The 24,656-nt window shown below is 37.8% G+C and overlaps 1 protein-coding gene across 1 annotated transcript in view; it reads left to right on the forward strand.

Moving 5' to 3' along the window:
* LOC306846674 (putative helicase with zinc finger domain) overlaps positions 1 to 24,656 on the forward strand; it is a 58,295-nt gene that overhangs the window by 22,725 nt on the left and 10,914 nt on the right. The window contains exons 18-26 of the mRNA XM_079380216.1: positions 1,413 to 1,558; positions 3,713 to 3,860; positions 4,371 to 4,554; positions 6,723 to 6,951; positions 17,119 to 17,323; positions 21,062 to 21,113; positions 23,375 to 23,553; positions 23,756 to 23,963; positions 24,549 to 24,631. Of these exons, the coding sequence (XP_079236342.1) occupies positions 1,413 to 1,558; positions 3,713 to 3,860; positions 4,371 to 4,554; positions 6,723 to 6,951; positions 17,119 to 17,323; positions 21,062 to 21,113; positions 23,375 to 23,553; positions 23,756 to 23,963; positions 24,549 to 24,631 (1,434 nt within the window). The remainder of the gene's footprint in view (positions 1 to 1,412; positions 1,559 to 3,712; positions 3,861 to 4,370; positions 4,555 to 6,722; positions 6,952 to 17,118; positions 17,324 to 21,061; positions 21,114 to 23,374; positions 23,554 to 23,755; positions 23,964 to 24,548; positions 24,632 to 24,656) is intronic.

Consider the following 24,656-nt stretch of genomic DNA (forward strand, 5'->3'; position numbering starts at 1 on the left):
AGGTATTTCTGCTAATTATGGCCGGATCAGAACTGGACCCCTCACTGATGATTATGGACTGAGCTTAACCCAGAGATTCTTGATCAGGGCAACAGGCTCTCCACACGGTCACATCCTGTCTCTTCTCACTGCCCTCACTCTGCAGACAGTGTCACATCAGTGTCTGACTCCAGCGCGGCCGGTGCCTGTGAAGAACCGCCTCAGCCCGAGTGGAACCAATGGACCTCTAATTAAATGCCCCTTTTGATAGAAACCTCATCACCCACCCTCACTTCCTGCTGCATTAATAATTCATATCACACTCCACCTGTGCCTCCTCATGTGGAGGAGAGCCTCAAATCTGTTAGTTAGGAATAGACACTCATTTCTTTAGTTGTTGACCAGTTTGGGTTTTCAGTGGTCAGTGCTGATATCTAGAGAGCTGCAGAAACGATGAACACAAAATAGAAAAAGCAGATATGAATGCATTTATTTTTACAAATTATTTGCCAAAAATCAAACTACTAAAACCAAAAAAATCTGCTCTCTGAACCGGTGTTGTTACAGTTAACTATCTATTAAGAGTAATTTTTGGTAATTAAAATAAAGCTGAAATAACCATATTAAATATATAATAAAAATTTTAAGTATAAATATTAAATTAAAAACATTAGTGTAAAAAGCTAATGAAAATTAAACACGTAAAAATAAAAAATCAATAACCCTAAATGAAAATTTTGCTTCTGAAACTTACTGAACTAAGTCCTAAAACTGAAATTAAAGCTATAAGGAAATTTTTTATATATATATATATATATATATAAAAACTTAAACTAATGAAAAAGACATGACATAAAATTACTAAAACTTCAAATTAAATTAAAACGGAAATAAAATTAATTCAACCTAATATTAAAATTTATAAAAGGACAAAAGCACATAATAAAATTACTAAAATTAAAATGTGAACCGAATTTTGCAATTAAAAAAACCCAAAACTAATAAAATAGACAATCATATAAATATTAAAGTGTAAACAAAAACAATTCAAGCTATGTAATAATATAAAAATAAAAACTAAATAAAGGACAAAAGAACTTAAAATGACGAAAACTTAATTAAAAATAAGCAAATTCAGAGCATTAATAAATACGATAATTGTAGATAATACTTAAAAATAACTCTGCTTTGAAATGTAAGGCCATTTTAAATGCATCATTGATCAAGATCACACGAAAAGCCTTTTATCGGTTGATGCCAATCATGTTGAAATGCCAAATATTAGCCCAAATGTCAGTCAACGACTAGTTTCTAGAAATAACGCATGAATGAAAATCAAGACTGGCTTGAGGTTAGCGAACCCAAAAGCCATTGGTTTTTGTGTGTCTAATATAAGGCATTTGAGAGTGACTCTGAGCGTTCCTGTCTTCCAGCTCAGTCCGTTTGTGTACAGTGAGTTTGCACGGGAGAGGAATCTGCATGTGTCTCTGCTGGACCGGCTGTACGAGCATTATCCATCCGAGTACCCCTGCAGGATCCTGCTGTGCGAAAACTACCGCTCCCATGAGGCAATCATCAAGTAGGTGTGAACTTTTTCACACCACTCTTCCTGAGGAGAGACAGACATGCAAACACACAAAGCATTAGGGCTGTGTTGCTGCAGACATAATTACCCACGTGTCTGCCAACAGATTCTCCCTCATTCACAGTCTGTCACGAACACATCTTTGTCTCTCTCTGCTTCAGTCTTTCTCCGTGTAACTTTGGGTTCTCAACTACGAGCATGTAATCAAAAAAAGTCTCTTCTCATAAGGTCACAAACTGCAGGTAAAAAGCACACTAAATTAAAGGCAACCAACCATAATTAGGAGAGCAAAATAAGTAGACTCATTAACTGAAAGTGCTTAACATTTTTGGTTGTTATCCAAGGCCTTACATTTGATTAAACAATGTTTTTCTGCACATTCATCTGTTACTGTGCAAATGCCAACATAGGCAGGTTCCCCTCATCCACAAAGACTGAATGAAATTACTCTAAACGATATGACCCAGAATTCATTCAATTAGTTCAGCTGGTGGTACCAAATTAATACCAAGATTTCATAACACCAGAAATAGTATATACCCCTCTTAAAAATACATTCTTCCCTGTTTCACAGGTTGGAGCATAGCATATGAAATTTCTTTGTTTTGTTACTGTCGATGGCTAATCTCTGTTTTATATGTAGATTGTAAAATTGGTTGCCGGTGAAATTTGTCTAAATTGTATATTTCTTGTGTTCTTTTTGATGTTTTATTATCATATCCAGCTGGGTATTATAATAAAACCTCAAAACCATGACATTATCTAAAGGAGTATTTCCTAGAGTTTAATTTCCCTTGTGAACAGCATATTTATTAAAGTGACAAATACCTGGCAACATGGGAAAAAATGTGCCTTCTCTGATAGGAAACTGATTAAAATGCTTCAATTAAAATACCATGAAATCTGAAAGTCCACTTGTAAAAATGGAAAATGGGATCTTCTTTGCTTCAACGACAGCAGCACTCGAGCTTCATGATCATCAGGGTTGACAAACATCCTGGAGTTCATGTACTACGACTAGATTTGACAGCATTTTGAGCTTCAATACATCTGTTCATGATTAGATCATGTTGGCTCAGGTCCATTAAATAATATTAACAGATAAGATTTTTGTAGTGTATTTGTAAATATTGAAGTTAACTTTAAGATTAATCAATGCTTTAGTATTTAAGCATTTTAGTTCATGTTAACTAATGCAGTGGTGTAGTGTTAACAAATGACACCGTGTTGTACAGTATTACTAATATTTCTTATTTAGCATCATTTTTATTGGTTTAACAAGTCCTAAACTGTATTTCTCTGTTTAAAATAGATACGTAATTACAGATTTTCAATGTGGACCCAGACTTTGAACCCTGCTGTATATTCTTAAATTACTTTATGTAAATATTTCTGAACGTAAAACATAATCCTCCTGGGAGCAGTTTCAATCCACGTTTTAAATGTAATACGAGAAGATTTTCCTCAGGGGCCGACGAGGCACTGCATGGAAAAATTTAGGCTTATAGCCACACACACACACACAGACGGTACAGTCGATGCCAACAGTAACTCATTTGCTGTAAATCCCTGTTTGGACTCCCAGTCGTGTCTTTTGAGATCGAAATCTGACAAAACGTAACAAAGATGGCAGCCGAAGCTGGGACACCTCTCTGAGCTGCAGGAGCCATGCTTACATCAGCGCCGGGGCTTTGTAAATTGAACGGCAGTCTGTTTTGGATGCGTTCAAGCATTCGCTGATAGCCCCCCTCCCCCCCTTCCCGATATCTCCCAGTGCTTTCAACTCTTGAGAAGTCAGAGAAATGACTAAAACGTCCTTGATTGGAGAGCTTGAATGTCAAATTGTTAATTAAAATGGATATGAGTGTCTTCAACACAGAAATTTACATGATGTTGGGTTTTATTGTATCGTTTTGCATGCAATCTACATATTTTGTGCTGTGGAACATTTGAGTGACTAATATTCAATTCCACTGATGCAGAAGTTGTTAATAAAACCATTGCAATGATGAATACATTTGGCAACATCTGAAATCTCCTAGTGTTTAGATTTTGATCTTTAGAGTTGTAGCTCTTGATAGTTTAACAAGGAGCTAAATGTCCTTTTTAAGTCAGGAAGTGCTAACTGTGTGTTCTGGCTGACCGCAGCTATACGTCTGAGCTCTTCTACGAGGGCAAACTGATGGCCAGTGGGAAGCAGCCGCCCCATAAGGACTTCTACCCTCTGACCTTCTTCACTGCCCGTGGAGAAGATGTGCAAGAGAAGAACAGCACAGCTTACTACAACAACGCTGAGGTAACCCCAACATTGACAAGAAACGGTCCCACTTTATATTAGGTGGCCTTAACTACTGTGTACTTGCATTTAAATTAATCATTTGATACAATGCAGTTATTTTGTACATACATGTTTTTACATTGTACCTTTATAGAAGTACATCTGTAATTAATTACACTGTTGACCCATCCCTTACACCTTAACCCACCCTTAAACCGACCCATACCACCACACCTGCCCCTAACCTTACCCATATCCCACCCCAATAGCAGAAAGTGTTTTGCAATACAATATGACCACAATAAATACATTGTACTTATTTTTTGATGCAAGTACATAGTAGTTAAGGCCACCTAATATAAAGTGTGACCCAAGAAACAGAGCTTTTGTTGTTTGTTCTTTCGATCCATTATGTATTTTTGCTGGAATTGGTGTAAACAGGCCTTATTTCCGATTGAATGGGTGTATGAATGTATTGGGCCATTATCATTGAGAATCCGTTGGAAACACGCTGTTGTCCCTCTGCAGGTGTTTGAGATTGTTGAGCGGGTGGAGGAGATGAGGAAGAAGTGGCCTGTGGCCTGGGGGAAGCTGGACGAGGGAAGTATCGGTGTGGTCTCGCCCTACGCTGACCAGGTCTTCCGAATCCGAGCCGAACTCCGCAAAAAGAGGATGCCAGAGGTCAGCGTGGAGAGAGTGCTCAATGTCCAGGGTGAGTGAAAGATGCCAGATCTACAGTGTATTTTAATATGTAGAAACTGCTTAAGTTTTGTAGTTTCTTGGGGAAAATCATGTTATGTTGTAAGGACATCGTTAAAATAATCCATGTGACATTAATGGTTCAACCGTAATTTTACGAAGCTACGAGAATACTTTTTATGCGCAAAGAAAACAAAAATGACTTTATTCAGCAATTCATCTCCTCCGCGTCACCCTATAGCGCCATTTTGGAGAGTATCACATGTAAACAAAATATGCAACGTGTGTATGCGGATACGCTGTTTGTTTGCGCTTTGATCTGAATGTAAACAACGTATCCGTGTACATACGTTATGTATGTGATCCTATAGCACCATTATGGAGACTGTGACGCAGAGGAGACGAATTGCCCTGCGTCCCCATGTTCATACTATCCATCCTAAATTCTATGTGATAGTAGCAATTTTCAATACTATTTAGGGCAGATAGGGTGGATAGTATGCACATTGGGACGCAGGGCCGTTGAATAAAGTCATTTTTGTTTCCCTTTAAGATAGTTGTGCAGATTTGGTGCTTTGACCAGTTGAAATCTGCTTGGTTTGAAAGTGACTCTATGAGCTGTGGAGCTTTTTTGCCCGTAAAATGTGACCTCAACTTTCATTTGAGTAGAATGAAAATGTATCCATTTCAGAGAAAATATATGATTGGGGGATTTAAACACCTGACATCTGGCAACCTCATGGAGACTTGATGACCGTATAAGATAACAAAAAAGAAAAAAAAACCTTTGAGGGTTAAATATCCAGCGGGCAAAAGAGCATAAATTGTGATTATGATTAATCTTGCAGCTCTAATAGTTTATTATCTTGGATTTTTCACCAACCAATGACAAAGATTACCTTTCCGCAGAAGGAAACTTATGCTGCCTCACAATTTTGTCTAAGTGAGATACCTTCAGCATTATTAAGGTACCACATTTGACCAATTTTCGCATCAGGAATGTGCCTGTGCTGCCTTAAAATGCTGCCTCCAGAGGAAGGATCACTAGGTTTGAGACCAGACCCCATGTGTCAGCCCAGAAGGGTGGCAGAGAGAGCAAGTTTACCAGACAGCAATTTCACCTGCCAAATGTGTGTTTGGTGTCTGAGAAAAGAGCTGGTGTCCTGCAGGTTTCATTTGAAAAGCTAGATTGGTTTGTGCATAATTGATGGCGTTTGGTTCAGCCTGTTGTGTTGAAATCAGCTTTTTAATGGATGAAGAAATTCCTGTAACTCAGCAGCTTGTTTGGCACATAGATTCATTTCAAGTCATCATTACCTGATCCATGCTCATCTGGCTGCCAATCTGAGCTGGGCACCAAAGAAGAGAAGTCACTGCTAGTTCTGCAGTTGTTATAAGAGATCTTCTCTTATTATAGTGGCATTCATTTCCTGCAAATACCACTGTTGCATCTTCATGGCTTTCAAGATTTCCAGGGTCAACATTAAATCAGATTTGACCCTGTTTTCTCAAAGCATTGTCACATAATTCAGCAGTATTACACCAAAATAAAAGCTCAAGGATTTGATGCGTTTGGAGCTTGAGGTTTTGAACATTTAAAAGTAAAGGGTTTAAGACATGAATGTTACTACTGTAACCTTAGTGTAAAATTATTAAAATGATCAAATGTTTATTTTACAGCATTGTTGCAATTTATAACATTAATATTTATTTTATATATTTATAAGTTCAACTTTATTTATATTGATACAGGTGTTTTAGAAACCCATTAATAAATACATTTTTATTTTCTTGTCGGTTTGTTTTATTTTATTTTTATTCCTAAACTGCTAACCTGACACACTCACAACTAAAAAGCTTTGAGTCCATTTTAAAATCCAGCTACAAGTCAGAACCAAACACTCACTAAATAAAGAAGTTATAAATCAGATTTCTTGGATCAGCCGCGTGTCATTAAATTATTAAAATTTAACCTATAAATATCAGGTGATTCTTTGAGTAAGTATTTTATATTGAATGGGTTCAGCTGGCAAAAAAAAGTTTGGGTACCTCTGGTTTACATTTATAAAAAAAAAATGTATTTAACTTTTTAAGACAAAGTCATGTTGATTTTTGTATTGGATGACTTCAGGTAGCACCATCAGCAACATGTTAATTACACGGATCTGCTCTTGTCCGTAGGTAAGCAGTTCCGGGTGCTGTTCTTGAGCACCGTTCGCACCCGTCACACCTGCAAACACAAGCAGACGGCCATCAAGAGGAAGGAGCAGCTGGTGGAGGACTCCACTGAAGACCTGGACTACGGCTTCCTGTCTAACTACAAGTTGCTGAACACCGCCATCACTCGAGCGCAGTCCCTGGTGGCCGTGGTGGGAGACCCCATCGCTCTCTGCTCAGTGGGACGCTGCAGGTAAACAGATGCTTTTTAATTAGCTTCAGTTCCTTGAAGTTCAGACTATTTGTTTTTATTTTTGAAAATGCAAACAATCTATGGGGTTTGTTTCATCATTTCCGCAATAAAAGAGTCAACTTAAACTTAAAAAAATAAAAGAATCATGTTGTGGCACTCGTTCATGTGAATAGGCCTGTCTGGATGTGTGTGCTTGGCAGACAGTGGCTCGTTGCTATCTGGTTTTGGTGAGTACCTGTGTAGTCAGTGTCCCCACAGGAAGAGCTGTCCCTCTGCCTTCCCATCATGCACTTCACCGCTGTCAGCTCGAGCTAACACGCTCCTCACGCACGGACGCTTCAGACGTTGCTTCTACAGAAGGGACAACAAATCGTTTGGCGCCTCTCTTCAGGGTTCGGTGTGAAGCTAATGCACTTGTTTACCATCACTGCCGTGTTGAGTAAGCGTGTAGGGCAGATCAGTAATGAAAGTACTGAAAATAATCAACAAAGAATTTGATTATAAAGAAAACGGAACAGACTAATCCCATACCATCCTCCTCACCCTAGGGACCTAAGTAATACCACAACAATGGGTGGTCAATGCCACACACTTGCTCAACCTACCTTATCAAGATATTGGAGAAGGACAAGCCAAATCTTATCAAAGTGATCCAATAACAATGTAGCCATTACCTTATGAACTCTTTTGAGCATACGTTTTGTTAAACAAAAAAACAGTAGGCGGTATATATTGTGTGTTTTCCAACCATTGATTTAAACAATCAGCTTTGGGTTTAAGAATCAATGGTAACACTTTAGATTAGGGAACACGCATTCACTACAAACTCAAGAGTTTTCTCTCAATAAACCACTAATTTGCTGCTTATTGATAGTAAATAAGGTAGTTGTTGTAGTTTAGGTATTGGGTCAGGTTAAGGGATCTAGAATATGTTCATGCAGAATAAGACATTAATATGTGCTTTATAAGTACTAATAATCAGCCAATATGCTAGTAATACGCAGCTAATAAGCAACTAGTTAATCGTGAATGGTAGGGGTGTAGCGGTACACCCATTCGTACCCAAAGATTTGTACATGTGTACCGAAAAAATACAGCATTGTTTTAACCACAGCACGAGTAGAACTTCATTGGAAACTTCCAGTTTTATATATTGTTACTTCTGGTAAGAAACAAAGTCTTATCTTTCAAATTATGTCAGTTTTTGTTCTGGAAAATAAAAAAATAAATGCCGTTTTGGTGCTCTTTGATGTGGCGTGACAGATCGCTGTGTAAACGCCTCAGTTCAAGCGGCAGCGCGATCATCCGTTGCTATTTACTGCTAGTTTTAACGTGAAATAAACATAAATGAATTAATACCTCGTACTCGCTGTGGAATGAATTAATGCCTCGTAATCTGTGTTTGAACCGCGGAAAGACGTCAATAAAACAGCGTGGAAATAAAATGTCACGTAGTATTTTATTTACCTCAGACAAGTCATCAGTGTACACGGCTCGTACACAAGTCTAGAGCAATATTAGGCTGTATATTCATTATACATACCTGCAAACTTGTCGCTTTTCGGTGACAATCGCCGCTTTTATTGTCAATTGGGTCGTTCACGTGAATCGTGTAGAACCGGAGAGTTTTTTTAGGGGGGGGGGGGGGTCTTGCGTTAATTGACATCTGGGCCGATCGGAATCTCTACTGAGCTCGCGCCTGTCAAGAGAGGGAGGTGGGGGTGGGCTTGCGTGCCATGTAGGCCATTATTGGACAATTCTTATAAATGACATTTTTTCTGGACCAATCGGAATCTCAGCGCTTGGTTCAGGATCTTGAAACACACTGCCATCGGTGTTCGCGCCTGTCAAGAGACACCTGACCTAATGTGGAAACTCTGATGGAAATTGAATTCAAGGTAAATCAGTCTTTTTGGAGCTAAACAAACAGATATTTTTTTTGCTTAAGTCAAATAACGTCAGCTAAGTTGGCGTTTTTTTTTTTCATTACAGTTAGCCTATGCTACGAGCAAAATGCTTCATAGCAAGCAATACAAGCGGATCCAATGCTGGAATTTCCGTTAGCAAGATAGCAAATTTTCTAGCCATCTAACATTGTTAGCTAGTTGTAATGTTAATTTCTGCATTGTCTGACCGTCTTGCTAACTAAAGTTAACCATTTAGCTTGCTACGTAAGTATATAGTATTTCAGATAGCCAACTTAGGTTGCAACCTTATCATTAGCCCCTAATTTAAGCCAGGTGCTCTGCCCTGAGTTCTGGCTACTACTCCAATTCTGAGCTACCCTGATTAACGACACGTTATGGAGGTTGTCGTGTGCGCAGCAGTCATTCAAGTCAGCTGGATGTAGCCCTACTTTTAAAGCGTTTTTGATGTGTTGATGTGGGTAGATGTGACTGTTCAGACAACAGCTGATGCGAGAGTAATACAGTGTAACAAAGCAATTTGACGTCTTGTTGCATTGGATGCGCCGCATTACTTGTAAACAATGTCTATTTAGAAATCGAACGTGCAAGGCTAATGCGTTCACAGTGTCGGCGTCGCCCATTCGGCATCACCATCAATTTATTGTAACTTTACAGTAATGTAAAAGGGCTCCCTATATTTTAGAGCAGAAGCTGAGGTAGATTTTTATCCCTGAGAAAAGTTTAGTTATAATTGAATTTATTTAAAGAGAGAGCAATTTGTTCAGTAAACCACCGCTTAATCAAAAAATTAATAAAAAAAAAAAAAATTTTCCCCCTGCTATAACACAACCATACCAAACCATGATGTCAAAACTGAGGTACGCACCAAACCGCCATGTTTGTGTACCGTTACACCCCTAGTGAATTCCCTAATCTAAAGTATTATCGATTTAATACAAGATTGTCCAAACGAAGAGCACAATTAATCAGAATTTGTTTTATAAACCTAGGCCTATAGCAAAGGTACGAATATAAGAGAGCAGTGAATGATGTTATCTAGCTAGCAGGAAAGTAACAGTCCCCTGTGCATGTGACCTTTGACCCCTTGGGGGTTTGGCTTTTGTGCTGGTTCTCTGATGTGAATATGACAGTGTGTATTGCTGTTGGGCAGGGTTGGGTGGTTGTGGATGTTTATATTGGTGTGTTGACACTCCCTCAGAGAGCCGTCTGTCACTTCGCTGGCAGCCCTCTGCTCCTCCGGCTCTATCCTCCCTAGCTGCAGCTCTGCTGTCGCTATGGAGACAGACTCACATCAGCCAATCGCTAGAGCCCAGCCACAGGAAATGTCAAGCCGAAGAGCCTGGCAATTAAATCTGTGTGTGTGCGGTTAGGACTCTGTGCTCTGAACTAGCTGAATGGACAGCACTGTTTAACTGACTTCAATAATCGAAACGTTAACCTCGTGACATGACGACCACTCCAGCTAAAGTGCCGTGATAGTTTCAGAATGTTTTTCAATGTAAAATGTTTATTTTCACTGATGAGTATATGGTTTAATTTAAGGAAAACATTTTCAAACATTTTTACCCCAAAATAAAAATAATAATAATGTAATATATATTATATATAATAGATATACACTGCCCTCCAAAAGTTTGGAAACGTCCTAGAAAAGTGGGGTTTTGGACAATATTGGCTTAAACTTTTAACTTTAACTTAAAAGTTACTTCTGAAGCATTTTTATTTTGCATTACAGTAATTAAAATTACAAAAAAATGCATTATAGTAATGAGAATTTGGGAGTCAAATGTGCTTAATTGGCATGAAAAATCATCATGGGTTTTAAATATAGCCTTCATTTTATTTTGTAAAATATGCCAATTATTTTTGGGATATTTTTCTGACCTAAACACGTTTTATAACCATGAAAACATGTTCAGAATTTTACTGGATACTGGAGTTTTAAGTTAAAATCGGCATTAGAAAAGTAAAACCAAGAAGTTTAAACATTATAACTTATTTTTAAACTTAAAAGAAAAATACTTTTATAGCTTTTCATTTTATAAAGTTTTTTTTTTTTCATTACAGTAATGAAATGGCAAAAAAAAAAAAGCATTACAGCAGTGAGAATTTTCAAGGTCAGATGTGCTTAATTGTCATGAAAATGTCACAATGGTTTAAAAAAAACAGGCTTCATTTCATTTAGTAAAATAGTTTCAAACAACTTTTATTTATTTTTTTATATATATATTTTTCCTGTCCCAGACATGTTCTTGACAGGTTACATGAGATCCCCTTAAACACCTTTGACAGATAAATGTGTGTTTGCTGCAGTTCTAGCTGGCTGCTGTATAACAAATCCACTGTCTACAAGCTGTTTTGCATCTAATTCAGTCTGTCACTGTAGCTTCAACTTGTCAACTCCTCATCAAGCTCCTGATTAGTTCAATCAGTTCCGCTTCCTCAAGGCCTCATCATACTATCTGAAATAAGTTCTGCTGTCTGAGGAGGAGGGGGCACAAACTATTGCTCGCGGAGTTGGCATGTATTGCGAACACTAACTCATCTTGATGTCTCGAACTGTCTGGTGCTGATTTTGCTCTTGTCGTTGTGTGTGACACTGAAAGATGTGAAAGTGTGTAGCACTGCTGAGATCACGACAGATTTCCCATCAGGGACAGTGAAGTATGGTGTCTCTGCTTGAGCTGTTGTTTAGAGGTTTGTGCAGTAAACCATCAACAGAGTGTCAAGTGCATCAACCCTTAAACTTATACCAAATTTATAGTAATCATTAATTAGGTACATATTGCACATTAGGTACAACATGCTTAAAGATTGCAGTAATTATGCACTGCATGTGGCGCCCAACGTAGGGCCTTCATAAAGATTGATGCATTCATCTCTTTACCTGCTTATGCAACTTAAAGTACCTGCAGACCTGGAGATTTACTACTTTGATTTCTTTTATCGGGCACAAAACTAAGCCAAGAACATCTCCATAGACTGTGTGAGACCCAATTCAATGTGTTGTACCCTTCAAATTGCGCAAACTGAAATTGCGAATCAAAACTCGCATATATCGCAAAAAGTTTTTACACTCTTATGAAGAGGTTTTTCAGGCGATTCGAAAAAGTAATATTACGCAAAACTACAATGGAAAGTTTTTTTTTTATTATTTATTAAATTTGTTTTTGCCTCCTTCGATGAAAAATATTGACTAGTGCAGTGGCTGCGATATACATAAACCTACCAACATCCGTCGTCATGACTTATTGCATGAGGAAAAAATGAAGTTTTAGTCGCATAACATCACTTTATGGAAACGCTGTCAATTCGCAATATTCAACTCCCGGTATGGGAACCAATTTTGTCAGAAAAAGTTTTAGAATTTTATCATATGTTAATGTAAAAAAATCTTGTGTAATATAGCTTGTGTTTGTTTGTTTGTTTGCTGGTTTTTATTGTATTTGTTATACTTGTAACTTTTTTAGTGCTGTCAAACGATTAATCGTGATTAATCACGTCCAAAATAAAAGTTTTTCTTTATATAATATATGTGTGAATACTGTGTGTATGTATAAATACACACACACACACACACAGTATATATTCTGAAAATATTTACATATTTATGCATCTGTGTTCATATTCTTATATTTTATATTATATATAAATATATTTAATATATAAACACAACATTTTTCTTAAATATATACATGCATGTCTGTCTATTTATATATACATAATAAATATACACCGTATTCACACATATATTATGTAAACAAACTTTTATTTTGGATACGATTAATCGTTTGACTGCACAATTTTTTTTTATAGTTTTTGCCTTGAAAATAGCCTATGATGCTGACATCGCATTAAATACATCTATACTACTGCTACTCAATTCGTAATAGGTTTTTATCGACATTTGTAAAACATCGCAAAAGTTTTGCGCAAATCTGTAATGGAAATGCACCTAATGACTTTAAGCAGATCTATTGAGTTCACAAGATACAGCTTTCTGGTAATAACCTTATAAGTTAGCCAGGCTGATTAATATGCTATAATGGTTTATTAATCTATTATTGAAACTGGCTGATAAACTGTTTAGCAGATTGTAATCTTGTTACTTCCCAAATGCAGCAGCATTATCAGATGGATAGATTACTTACAAATTGTAATCCATTACGGATTACAAATTACATGACAAAAATTGTAGTTAGTAATGCAGTCCTTTACGTATATGTATTTTAGCTAATGTGAGCAGATTACTCGTTTTTCACATTTATTAAATGGGATAATCTTGTACCATATTGACAAATATGCAAAGAGTAAGAAAACTTTCTATTTATTGTTACAAACAACATGAAGTGCATTAAACATTAAATCTGACTGAGGTCAGATTAAAAACAAAATGTCCTCAGGGTAAATAAAGTTTTTTGGTTTTCTTTCATAAAACACTTGAAAGCATGAGGTTTTAAACCCACATTTCAGAATTGTCAACTCATGTTCACAGAGAATATATTTTGGCCCTTCATGGGCCCCCTCTTTAAAGAAAATTACTAGAATTGCCACGGTCTTATACTCACATCAGTCAACCAGTGACGCTGTCTGTACCGTGACGCAAGCCATCCCAGCCTGTACATTATCTTCAAGCATCTCTTATCAGCCTTAAACCGACCAAAATCTTACAGCTTCAAACGTCCATTTTCACAGGCAGGAGAGAGCAGTCGCTAAATTACACAGTGACGCATCGAGTTTCTCCTGCTCTGAGTCACAGTGGAGGTCTGAGATTGTTTGAGATTGATGTCACTGGAGTCAGGATTGTGACTTTCCCCTTCCAAGCTGCAGCGATACGAAATACGGCTATTAGGGAGAGAATCAGTCATATTTCTGGCTTCCATGTGTCTTTACCAGTCAGCTGTGAGATCAGATTTGGTTTCTTACCTTTTGGTGTGACCCTGCTTAATGTGCTTATTTGTCATTTGTAACTCAATAAGTTGATGTTCAATGGTGCACAAACTCTACTGTTTTCCAGTCTGAATACGAGCAGCGTCTCATTTTGTTCCACAAGGGTTCCAGTTCTGCGCCTTGTTTTACATACTGGATTAATAATGGATGTTTTTACCCCTTGGGGATTCTCAGAATGGAAATCTGCACTGTAGAGTTAACTAGCTAAAAGTAGCCATGAGTAGTTGGCTGTTTTCAAAATGCTCCAGTCTACAAGCAAGTAGTGGTGTGTCACAACAAAACACTGAATCTCTGGTTTAAAAATCTTAAAAACCGCATGAGCTGAATGAATAACCAAATGCTTTCTTAAACTGCTCTCTCTTTCTGTGGAATTTGAAAATCCAATTAATTCTAGTGAAAGAGCTTTCAGCATTTAAAAAATAAACCGCAGTAATCCCTGCATGGCATTGTAATTGTTGTTTTTAATCATGAAACATTTATTAAATTCGGCTCTTTTACTTAGTTTGAGACTCAGAATAAATAAAATATTATTTAGTGCAAGTTCAAAGCTGTTCAAAATTAATGCTGCACCTTAGCTGAAAAAAGTATTTCAAATCATAAGATATTGACCCTTAAATAGCTTCAGTGTCATAAACTGCTTATGTTAGTAGCTTGTAGTTTAGATGGCTACTTTTTTAACTGCAGTTGAACTACTTAAGTGATGAGCAGCTTGTAGTGTCTCGAACGTTTGGGAAATGCTGTAATTAAAACCCACTGAAAATTTCCACATTTCCCCTCTTGCTCTCCATCCCACTTCATATAATCACTCTCCACTGACAGCTATTGGGCATAACAAATCTAGTTATGGGCAGCTGTGTTGGTGTTGGAAAGTGTTTTATGTTTATGAAGAGTGTTTCATTTGTCCCAGGCAGCATTGTGTTTAGATTGTTATTTTGGTGCTTGAATGTGGCTTAATTTAGATTTTGATTGTGCTATACTGATTAGTCACGACTCACGAGTAAAGTGAACGGTTATGCTCAAGCTGTTTATTTTTGGTCGTGCTCTGTATATGATTTTGGGACAAACACTTTCAATGTTTTTGTCTGTAGTTTAACAATCAGGCTGCACTAAATTGAAACTAGATAGTCCTTGCATGGCAGCAAAAGAACAAATCTTGTTTTTAACTGGCTGTGCAGGAATCAACACAGAAATACAGTTTTGTAAATGTAGTTGTTTGCTTAAATAGACGCAAGGGGAAAAATACCAATGCAAATATGTGACCCTGGAGCACATAACCAGTCTTATGTCGCTGGGGTATATTTGTAGCAATAGGCAAAAATACATTTTATGGGTCGAAATGATCAATTTTTCTTTTATGCCAAATATCATTAGGATATTAAGTAAAGATCATGTTCCATGAAGATATTTAGTGAGTTTCCTACATATAAATATATCAAAACATAATTTTTTGATCAGTAATATGCATCGCTAAGAACTTCATTGACAATTGTTTTTTTTTGTATCTCAGCCAAATATTGTCCGATCCTAACAAACCATACATCGATGGAAAGCTTATTTATTCAGCTTTCAGATGTCGTATGAATCTCAATTAAAAAAATTATGACTGGTTTTGTGGTCCAGGGTCATACATTAGAATGGCTTTGTCACTGGGTTTTTGAGTAAGGCAATTGGAGAATTTTTAGGTCACACTTTATTTTAAGGTCCATTTCTCACTATTAATAAACCATTAACTGTTTTTTGCCCCAAACACCTAATTTGTTGCTTATTAATAGTAAGGTAGTTAAGTTTAGATATTGGGCAGGATTAGAGATGTAGAATATGGTCATGCAGAATGTGTTTTATAAGTACTAATAAACAGCCAAAATGTTAATAATAGGCATGCTAAGCAACTAGTTAATAGTGAAAATTGGTTCCTATACTAAAGTGATACCAATTTTTATTATGCATGTGTGTGTGTGTGTATATATAATTTGTTTTTTTCCTCTGTAAATTTTTTAAAATGTTTGTTCTAAAATGTTTTTTTTTTTTTTTAAATGAGTAAAACAATTTTGCTTTGGAGTCACTGTAGATCAGCGATTTGTTCAAACCAATTCCACAGGAAGTAGATTTGGAATTTGACTTAGAAAAACAGGATGAATAATTTAATTTCAATTCAAAGAAGTTCATCACAGGCAGTGTATTTTGGGAAATGAAATGTTCTTCCACCCCCTTCCTCAACAAAAGATACTTTTAATATGATGAAATATTTAAACCTAATAGCAATTCTATTTCTGTCTGTCTGTATTTTTTCCAAAACGTTTAAACAAGGCATTGTCTTGACAAACTTTGCTTCTCTAGTAAAACAATTAAGTGAATTTCTTTCTTTTTTTTTTTTTTCCCTCAATTCCTTGTAATTTTGCTTTGATTCAAATTCAAGCTACAATTCAGCATTCTGGTTGCTTCCTCAATTCAGCTTAATAAAGTTTAAAAGACAATCAAATTTCTATTTTGAATGGGGCACAGCCCTGTAAGTCTGATACTCATCAGTTGTTATTTTAATAAATTATTTAAAGAGACGTACAAACTGACAGGTTACTAGTTTGAATCCGTTTGAAAATCCTTTCATCTGCTAAACAGCTACTGAGTCAACATACACTGTATTGCCAAAAGTATTGGGACACCCCCTTCTAATGAACAGGTTTGACTACTTTAGTAATTTCCATGAGTACAAATCTTAATGTTTAAGCATATAATGATATTCTAGGGACTACTTTAGTAATGAGTTTTTGGCTGAAGGTCTGCATTTAAAGTTACACCAGAGGTGTTCAGCTGGGATCAGGACTTGGCTTTCTGCAGACCAGTCAAGTTCTTCCACACTGACTCAATCAATCATGTCTTTTTGAACCGTGTCTTATACACAGAGGCACTGTCATGTTAGAATAGAAAAGGGTCCTGTCCAAACTGTTGCTATAAAATTAGAAGCACACAATTCCCTAGAATATCATTATATGCTGAAACATTAAGATTTGTACTCATTTAAATTACTAAAGTAATCAAACATGTTCATCAGAAGGGGGTGACCCAATACTTTTGGCAATATAGTGTATGACTTGAGTACTGAACTCTAATTTCCACTTCCATTTTTTTTTTTCAATATGTTGGTCTTTATGTCTAGGTGGGTCCTAGCATAAAGTTTGGGAACTTCTGATCTCGTTTGTTCCTTCTTGTTTTGTTTTTTTGTTGATGTGACATCTCACTATATAATTGCAGTTTTCACTCAAAATCTCTGCCTCTGTTTGGTCCATCACAGAAAGTTCTGGGAGACCTTCATCTCCATCTGTCATGAGAACCACAGTCTCCACGGCATCACCTTTGAACAGATTAAAATTCAGCTGGAGGCCCTGGAGCTGAAAAAGACCTACGTGCTCAACCCACTGGCCCCAGAGTTCATCCCCCGTGCCCTGCGCTCGCAACATCCCCAGGGTCCTGGCAAGCACCAGCACTCACCACCCAAGGTACTGTTCTTCATCCTGTACAAACCCCAATCGTTGATAAGCAGATTACTTCAAGATTTGAACAAACCCCTAAACATGTCAGAAGCTATACCAAAAACAATCCAGACTACCATAAACTGTTTTTCTGAATGAGAAAGGTAGCTGTTTTGCCCTTGATTTGATTGCGTTCCTCTTCCATTTCACACAATGAATGTCACAATTGGGCTTCAAGATTCAAGATTTTTATTTGTCACATACACAATTATACAGAGTATAACCAGCAGTGAAATGTAGGTGAAGGCTTATAGCACCTCCAGGCCTCCTCACAATACAAGATATTCCTACCAAATGGGCCAATTTTATAACTCATCTCAGTTCATCTATTGTGCACGGAAAGAAGGACGTGACCGTCGCAATGTCTGCTCGGATGCAGTCAGTGGCGTCCATGGCGGAGGGTTTGATATGACGTGATGTGATCTGGAGTCATGCACGCTCTCCCCCACTGACATTAATAAAAGGGTTTGGTTGTGTGAGTGGCGGAGAGCATCCATCTAAATAGTGAGCTCTCGTACCTTAAAAACGAATAATATGCCAATCAATCCTCAGCCCTAAGGGGAGGAAGGTAAACATGCCAAAATAGATGAGTGAGGAGACTTCCTCTTCCCCCTTTTTTCTGTAGCTCAAATTTGTATCTCTTTCTACTCACCCCCTCCGTTTCATTTGGACGAGTTATAGAGGATTATTGGCTGCTTGTGTACCCATCTCATTAAACCAGTTCAAGTCATATTTCACTATAAAATTAAAAGAAAGAAGATTAAAAAATGAAGTGAGTTATAGTGAGTTTTTTCACATTTATTTACCTGGAATGTTAAAAATAAAAATAAAAATTAATTAAAAGGGACCTATTATGCAAAAATGGCCACAGTTTGTGAAAACAACCAGCCTATAATAGTACAAATCCACCCACTCGTTTTTTATAATCCCAATAAATCATGAACAGTCTCTCCACATGAGCGGTTTCAGATTCTCCCTCTTTACACGTCACTGAAGGGAAAAAATCCCTCCCATTTGTGATGTTCTCTGTCCTATTAGCATAGACACAGCACTGAGTGAGAAGCAGCTGTTTTCTTGCTGTAATGTTAGCTGCTGGAGATACAATGTCAGCGCTAAAGAGGCATTACAAGTGTTGTGTTTTGGGATGCACTAATGAACATAGGAGTCTCCATAGACTCCCTCCATCTGAGCTGCTGAGGACACTGTGGTTAAATTTCAATTTCATTTTCGAAGGAAATATCCCGGGGGGAAAAAAACGGTAAAGTCCCTTATTTGTTTAGGGATCAATACCAACACTGTGCGCGAACGTCAACTCCAGACAAAGTAAGCATCACGCGTTTGTTTTCTGAAAGAGCTTCTTGGCACTCTGTAAGGCTAATGTTGCTTAATCTATGCCTGTTTTCACTGATGCTGCCTTCACGTGCTACCAGAATGATCGCAAAAAGGAATGTGGTAGTTAAAAATTGCATTTGAAAGCAATGTGAAGTCGACCGCTTGAATTTGTCGAGCTCATAATCACTTGGGACAAAATGGTACACTTATACGCAAAGTTCCTGTCCCAATATCAATGCTTGCACTCTGTGCATTTAACCAATTGGCCACTTTTGATTACATGATGGGACACGCTTACAACAAAGTGTTGTAAACACTTGAGCTTGTTACATAAAGACTGTCTGTTCAGTAGTCTCTTTGTACAAGACACATTTTAATTGTGGTGCCACTAAAAAGCAGTTGCATTAAAAAAAAAAAAAAAAAAAAAAAAACTTAACGTTGTTCTACCAAATTATATGCATTTTTTTTTTTTTAAATATAACTTGCACCAGAAAGTTTGCTTGACGTTTCACGATATTGAGCCATGTGAGCTCCTAATTGTGATTGATAATAGGACATGCTTAGACATTAATACCAGTCTGAAGTGGTATTATAGGTTGTGTGGATATACTGTAGTTTGCAGTAAAAGAGTAGTTCACCCAAAAATGAAAATTTACTCATCAGTGGATCTTCTGCAGTGAATGGGTACCGTCAGAATGACAGTCCAAACGGCTGATAAAAACATCACGATAATCCACACGACTCCACGTCTTGTGAAGTGAAGAGCTGTGTGTTTGAGAGAAACAAATCCATTATTAAGATGTTTTTAACTTCAGCCTTTTGTTTCTGTCTGAAATATCCTCTTTTTTCCACTGGAGGAAGCATTATTATGGATTATGGACTCCTGTTTTGGTGAGAAGCAATGATTTAAAGTTAAAACTGGGTTTGTTTTTTTACAAACATGCAGCTTGTCACAAAACATTAGGTGATGGATTCGAGTCGTGTGCGTTATTGTGATGTTTTTATCAGCTGTTTGGACTCTCATTCTGACGGCACCCATTCACTGCAGAGGATGCACTGGTGAGCAAGTGATGTAGTAATGCTAAATTTTCTCTAAATCTGTTCCCATGAAGAAATGAACTCATCTAGATTTTCGATGGCCTGTGGGTGGGTGAATTTTCAGCAAATTTAAATATTTGGGTGAACTTGTTCCTTGCAGGGCACTGAGCTTTGGCATTTTTCATATATGAGACTTGTGCACGTACTTCCTGTTGCATGCATGCACTCTCAAGTGGCCAAAACTGCAAGTATGGGTATTGGAACAGGTCCATTATATACATTCTTGTTTTGATGGTTTACCAATCTCACAGTTTTCGTAATGTCCGTATATCTAACACATAACAGTGATGTCACCACAGCACCTTAAACCATTAACTTAAAAAGCTTGAAATGAAAAGGTCAATATCAATCTCAGTAAAAACAAGCTTTGCCATACAGACGATGGAGAGAAGAACTCAAAAACACAATTCTTTACCAAATAACCACCATGTTATGGTCATCTCTAGTGTATTTTGATTGTAGTGTGATAATTATAGACATCGCCATTGATTTTGTCCAACACTTGACAGTTCCATCCCCAATTGTGTGCTATAATTTCTCAGGCTTTGTAGAGAAAGTGGCTCATCACATGCTATTGAAATAAGTAGCGTGATCGGCGGTTCCTGCAAACGTGCTGACCCCCAGAGTGGCGGTGCTCAGAGCTGCCATGACTCGGCCCAGCAGAATGCCTCAATCGCCCGTTGATTCTGTCAGCATGTCATTCTGTATGCACTCAACGACATTGATCTGTTTTGAAAAGGCACGCATTCCCAGCGGATCGCATCAATGCACTCTGATTTGGAAGTCGTTGGCAGCACAAAAAAAAACGAAACAAGCGAGAGTTTTTTGTTTTCTTGTAGATTTCAGTGCAACCAAGAACAAGAGTTTGTTCCACTCGATTCACTGATTATCTTTGCAGTTAGCGCTGTGTTTTTCTTGGAAATCATCTGTGTGTGCTCCCAACCGCCCCCTCAAACCGCCCTCTGCCCTCATTTTACTGGATCTCCACCCACGTGGAGCTGACTCCCCCAACCCACGTATCAAGAACATCTCAGATGAGATTTGCCTGGCCATGTGGAAGTAAACCATTGTAACCGTTTTGACAAATCAGTGCTGTCTCACGGCGATGCTCGTGCGCATGGTAACAGTCGGAACGGAAAGGGGAAACACGGCCCCCTGACCCTTTGACTATAGTTGGCACACGATGTCGAAGACCCCCTTCCCCCCTCACTTTCCCTACACTGACTCCTTCATCTTCTAGCACTGATTCACTCAAACCCTCCTCTTCCTCCACAGACGAAAGGACAGCTGGCCAATCACACTGAACCCTTCCCCCCTGAAGGCTTTGGTAAGTCTCTTTCTCTTTGACCTCTTGTTCTTGAAGGTTTGATCATTTTCACACATTTTCACCCAGGCTTCTCTTAACTGGGTGGATGTGGTCTCATTATATATTCTCTAGCTCTGAAATGCTACAGCGTAAGGTTGTCACGATACTGTAATCACATCAATACATGTCAATGTGTGCAATTTTTTTTTGGCAAGGCATTTAGTACAGTGGCATGCGAAAGTTTGGGAACCCCTTGCAGAATCTGTGAAAATGTGTCGTAGATCATCAAAACAGTCGTAGATCATCCAGGTAACCACACACAGTATGAAGAACCAAAGGTTCCCAAACTTTTGAATGTGGTTATTTTAATAATTTCAGCTATTTTTTTGTCTTGTGGACTATATGTAAACATCTTTTATGGAAAATATCTTACTCAGGACAGTACTAAATAAAAAAATAACATGCATTTTGTATGATCTCTCTTATTTTGGTAAAATTATCCACATTTTCACAGATTCTGCAAGGGGTTCCCAAACTTTCGATCCCCACTGTATATGGGTAACAAATAAACAACCAAATCCAACGGGACAAAGTGTGCATTGTATGCATGCATTATCACTCATAGATTTATCAAGTACACTTAAGATTGACATTATTAATACATAGTAATACAATACATACTATACAATATTTTGGTGGACCAAAAAAAAAAAAAATTGTAGCAAGTACTGTACATTCAATCATGATACTCTATTTTCAATTCTACTATCTGAAAAACATTTGTGTGCTTTACATTTTGTGTGTTTACCTTGGCACTGGTGTATTTTGCAGCAGGTTCTATAGTGTTAAACCTTTGGACACCATTTAAGAGTAATTTGAGGCAGTCAAAGCCACTTCACATTACCCGTTTAACATTCATATGGAGGAGTTACCTGGAGAATGTGACTGAGAGGTCAGCAGCTGTATTAGCCCCTCGTGAAGGAGATGTTTTCACAGCCTTTGACCTCTGATTGGAGAGTTTGAGGATATTATTGGTGTGATGTGACAGTGCTGTCAGAACAAATAGAGGTCATTAGTTTGTGGAGCGCCGCTTGAGTGATTGTCGAGGCAGAAAGAGAAGACCGAGAGCGAGAGCATAGAAGAGTCCAAGAGAGATGAGATCAGTCAAGTGAATCCAACTTCCTTCCAGCCTCACTTCTCGCCCAATCAAAACACTGTCCCGCAGATAATGTGTGGCAGCAGCGCCAATTCCCCTTGAATTACTTCCTTGGATTGCCGTGTGTCTGGGCAAATGACATTTCGCGGGGGGGGGGCTGTAGCGTAATGATTCTGGGGGTGTTGGGCTTCAAACAAACCGCTTCAATCTGAAGCAGGGATGACCCTGAATTTGGTACAGATTAGAGTGTATTAGGGAGTAGAGTTTCACACTAGAGCTTTTAGATCAGACCTGTCTCTAATTGAGCATAAGATGTGTAGGAAAGCCTTTTTCCAGACTAGGGTGTGCACAAAGGAGCTGCACACAAATCGGTATTAGGTAAATCGCAGGAAACATGGTCACACTTTATTTTAAGGTCCAATTCTCACTATTAATTTACTATTAACTGCAACTTTTGCAGTTAATAGTAAAATAAAACTAGTGATAAGGAGCTCTGATTGGTTTTGTATTAGAATGCTATAGGGGATATATTCACACGTTATAGAAACGAAAATGATAGTGTATAAAATTGTTTTTAAGATAGAAAATAGACGATAAGTGATCGACAGATGGAGAGTAGAGATTTAATTAAATCAGTGAATAAATAACATTTGGAGAAGAGTTTTAATAAAACTATTGATCAGTGTTTTGTCACACATGTGCATGCATTTTTTGCCAAGACATTTGGGTTTGCCAACAGCCATAACCAAAAGGGGCATTTTCCATTATTACACATATTTATCACTGTTAACAAGCAAGAATGCGAATGTCAATGAGTCAAATTTGGGTTAGCAAATGTATAAATTGGCGGACAAATGTCTAGAAATTTTATTTCATCATTAGTGTTTCTCCAGTTCGCTGTGTTTGCTAAATGTCTAGTTGCCAACTATTGGATTTCACCTACTTTATCATATGATACTTTACTCTGTAATCAGCTTGTTACGGTTTGTTTACTGAACAAAAGAGCAATTCATAGTGTTGTCAGAAATGATTCAAGTTCTACTGCTTTACCTTCCAAGAGTATTAATGTAATATTATGAGGTATGATTTCTTTAGTCTCAGTTTTGGATGATGTTTGTATCTTTAGTTCAGCCCAGTGCTGCTGTGTTGATTGGGAACTCGATTCAGGCCTTTACTCCACCAGGAGCTGGAGCTCCAGCCTCCGGCAAGTCACCAAGCCCTGTTCAAAGAATCGACCCTGGAGCCAGCATCCTATATGTGCCCGCTGTCTATGGGGGCAATATGGTGATGCCCATGCCTCTTCCGGTATGTTCTGGACTTATTTCTCATACTCTTCAACATGGGTCATAACCTCTTTATATTTTTGAGAATCTTTGAGATGTTTCACCCTGTTTTCATGTTCTTTTTCCTGGAATTTTGAGGCTCTTTATCTATCAACCCTAAATACATGTCCTTGAACATGCTGCTGTACACTTGTATGACTCTCACCTCACCCTCTCTTCACCAGTTGCCATGGCCCGGCTACCAGAGCCGTTTCGCTATGGATCCTCGCATCATGAGTCATCAGGCTGCCATGGCCGCGTACAACCTCAACCTGCGGCCAGCAGCCAGTCGCACCTCACCTGTGCTGTATGGGTTCAGTCACCCGTCTCCTCTAGGCCTGAACCAGCAGCCCACTTCTGAGAAAGAACTGCTTCAGGAGCCCAGTGGGAATGGTATAACTCGCAACACTAGTGTATTCATTTTAACAATACTGGTAGCTCAACTGATATGTGCCAGTAGCAACGCCAAGGTCATGTGCTTGAATCCCAGGGAGCACAGATACTGAGAAATGTATACCTTATAATGTATAATTATAAAAAAAAAAATATATATATATGTATGTAATATATTTATTTATATATATATAATATATTTATTTATATTTTAGTTTAGTAGGTTTGGGCTAGTTTGATGTATTGTTCGAGAATTACAAAAATTGTTTACAATAATAATGCACTTACATTTGAACTCGGGAGGGTTTATAGGATGAAATATGGAGCATATATTTTGGCAAAAACACTTTTGTAAAATTTTCAAGTATGCATACCAAAATACTTCCTCATAGACATCCACTGTGGATGGAAACCAACCCAGAATGTTCCTTTAAAATACTGTATTTCACATCAGGCCTGTTTGCATTGGCTAACAGTTCATATTTTGACTTTATTTTCACTTATATTACATTATAAAAGTTGTATACGGCTGTTGGGTGGGGGCCTTTTGGGGTTTTGTTTTGCTGATTTGTTGTCATTCTTTAGGGAAAATCGACATTAATGGAAAAACGGAGCATTGTAGGCTGCTGACACCCGAGAGGAAAGCCCCTGAGCTGAAGGAAAAACAGGTACCATCCATCCTTTTTGTGTCAC

Source organism: Barbus barbus, assembly GCF_936440315.1.
Source record: "Barbus barbus genome assembly, chromosome: 3".
NCBI classification, from domain to species: domain Eukaryota; kingdom Metazoa; phylum Chordata; class Actinopteri; order Cypriniformes; family Cyprinidae; genus Barbus; species Barbus barbus.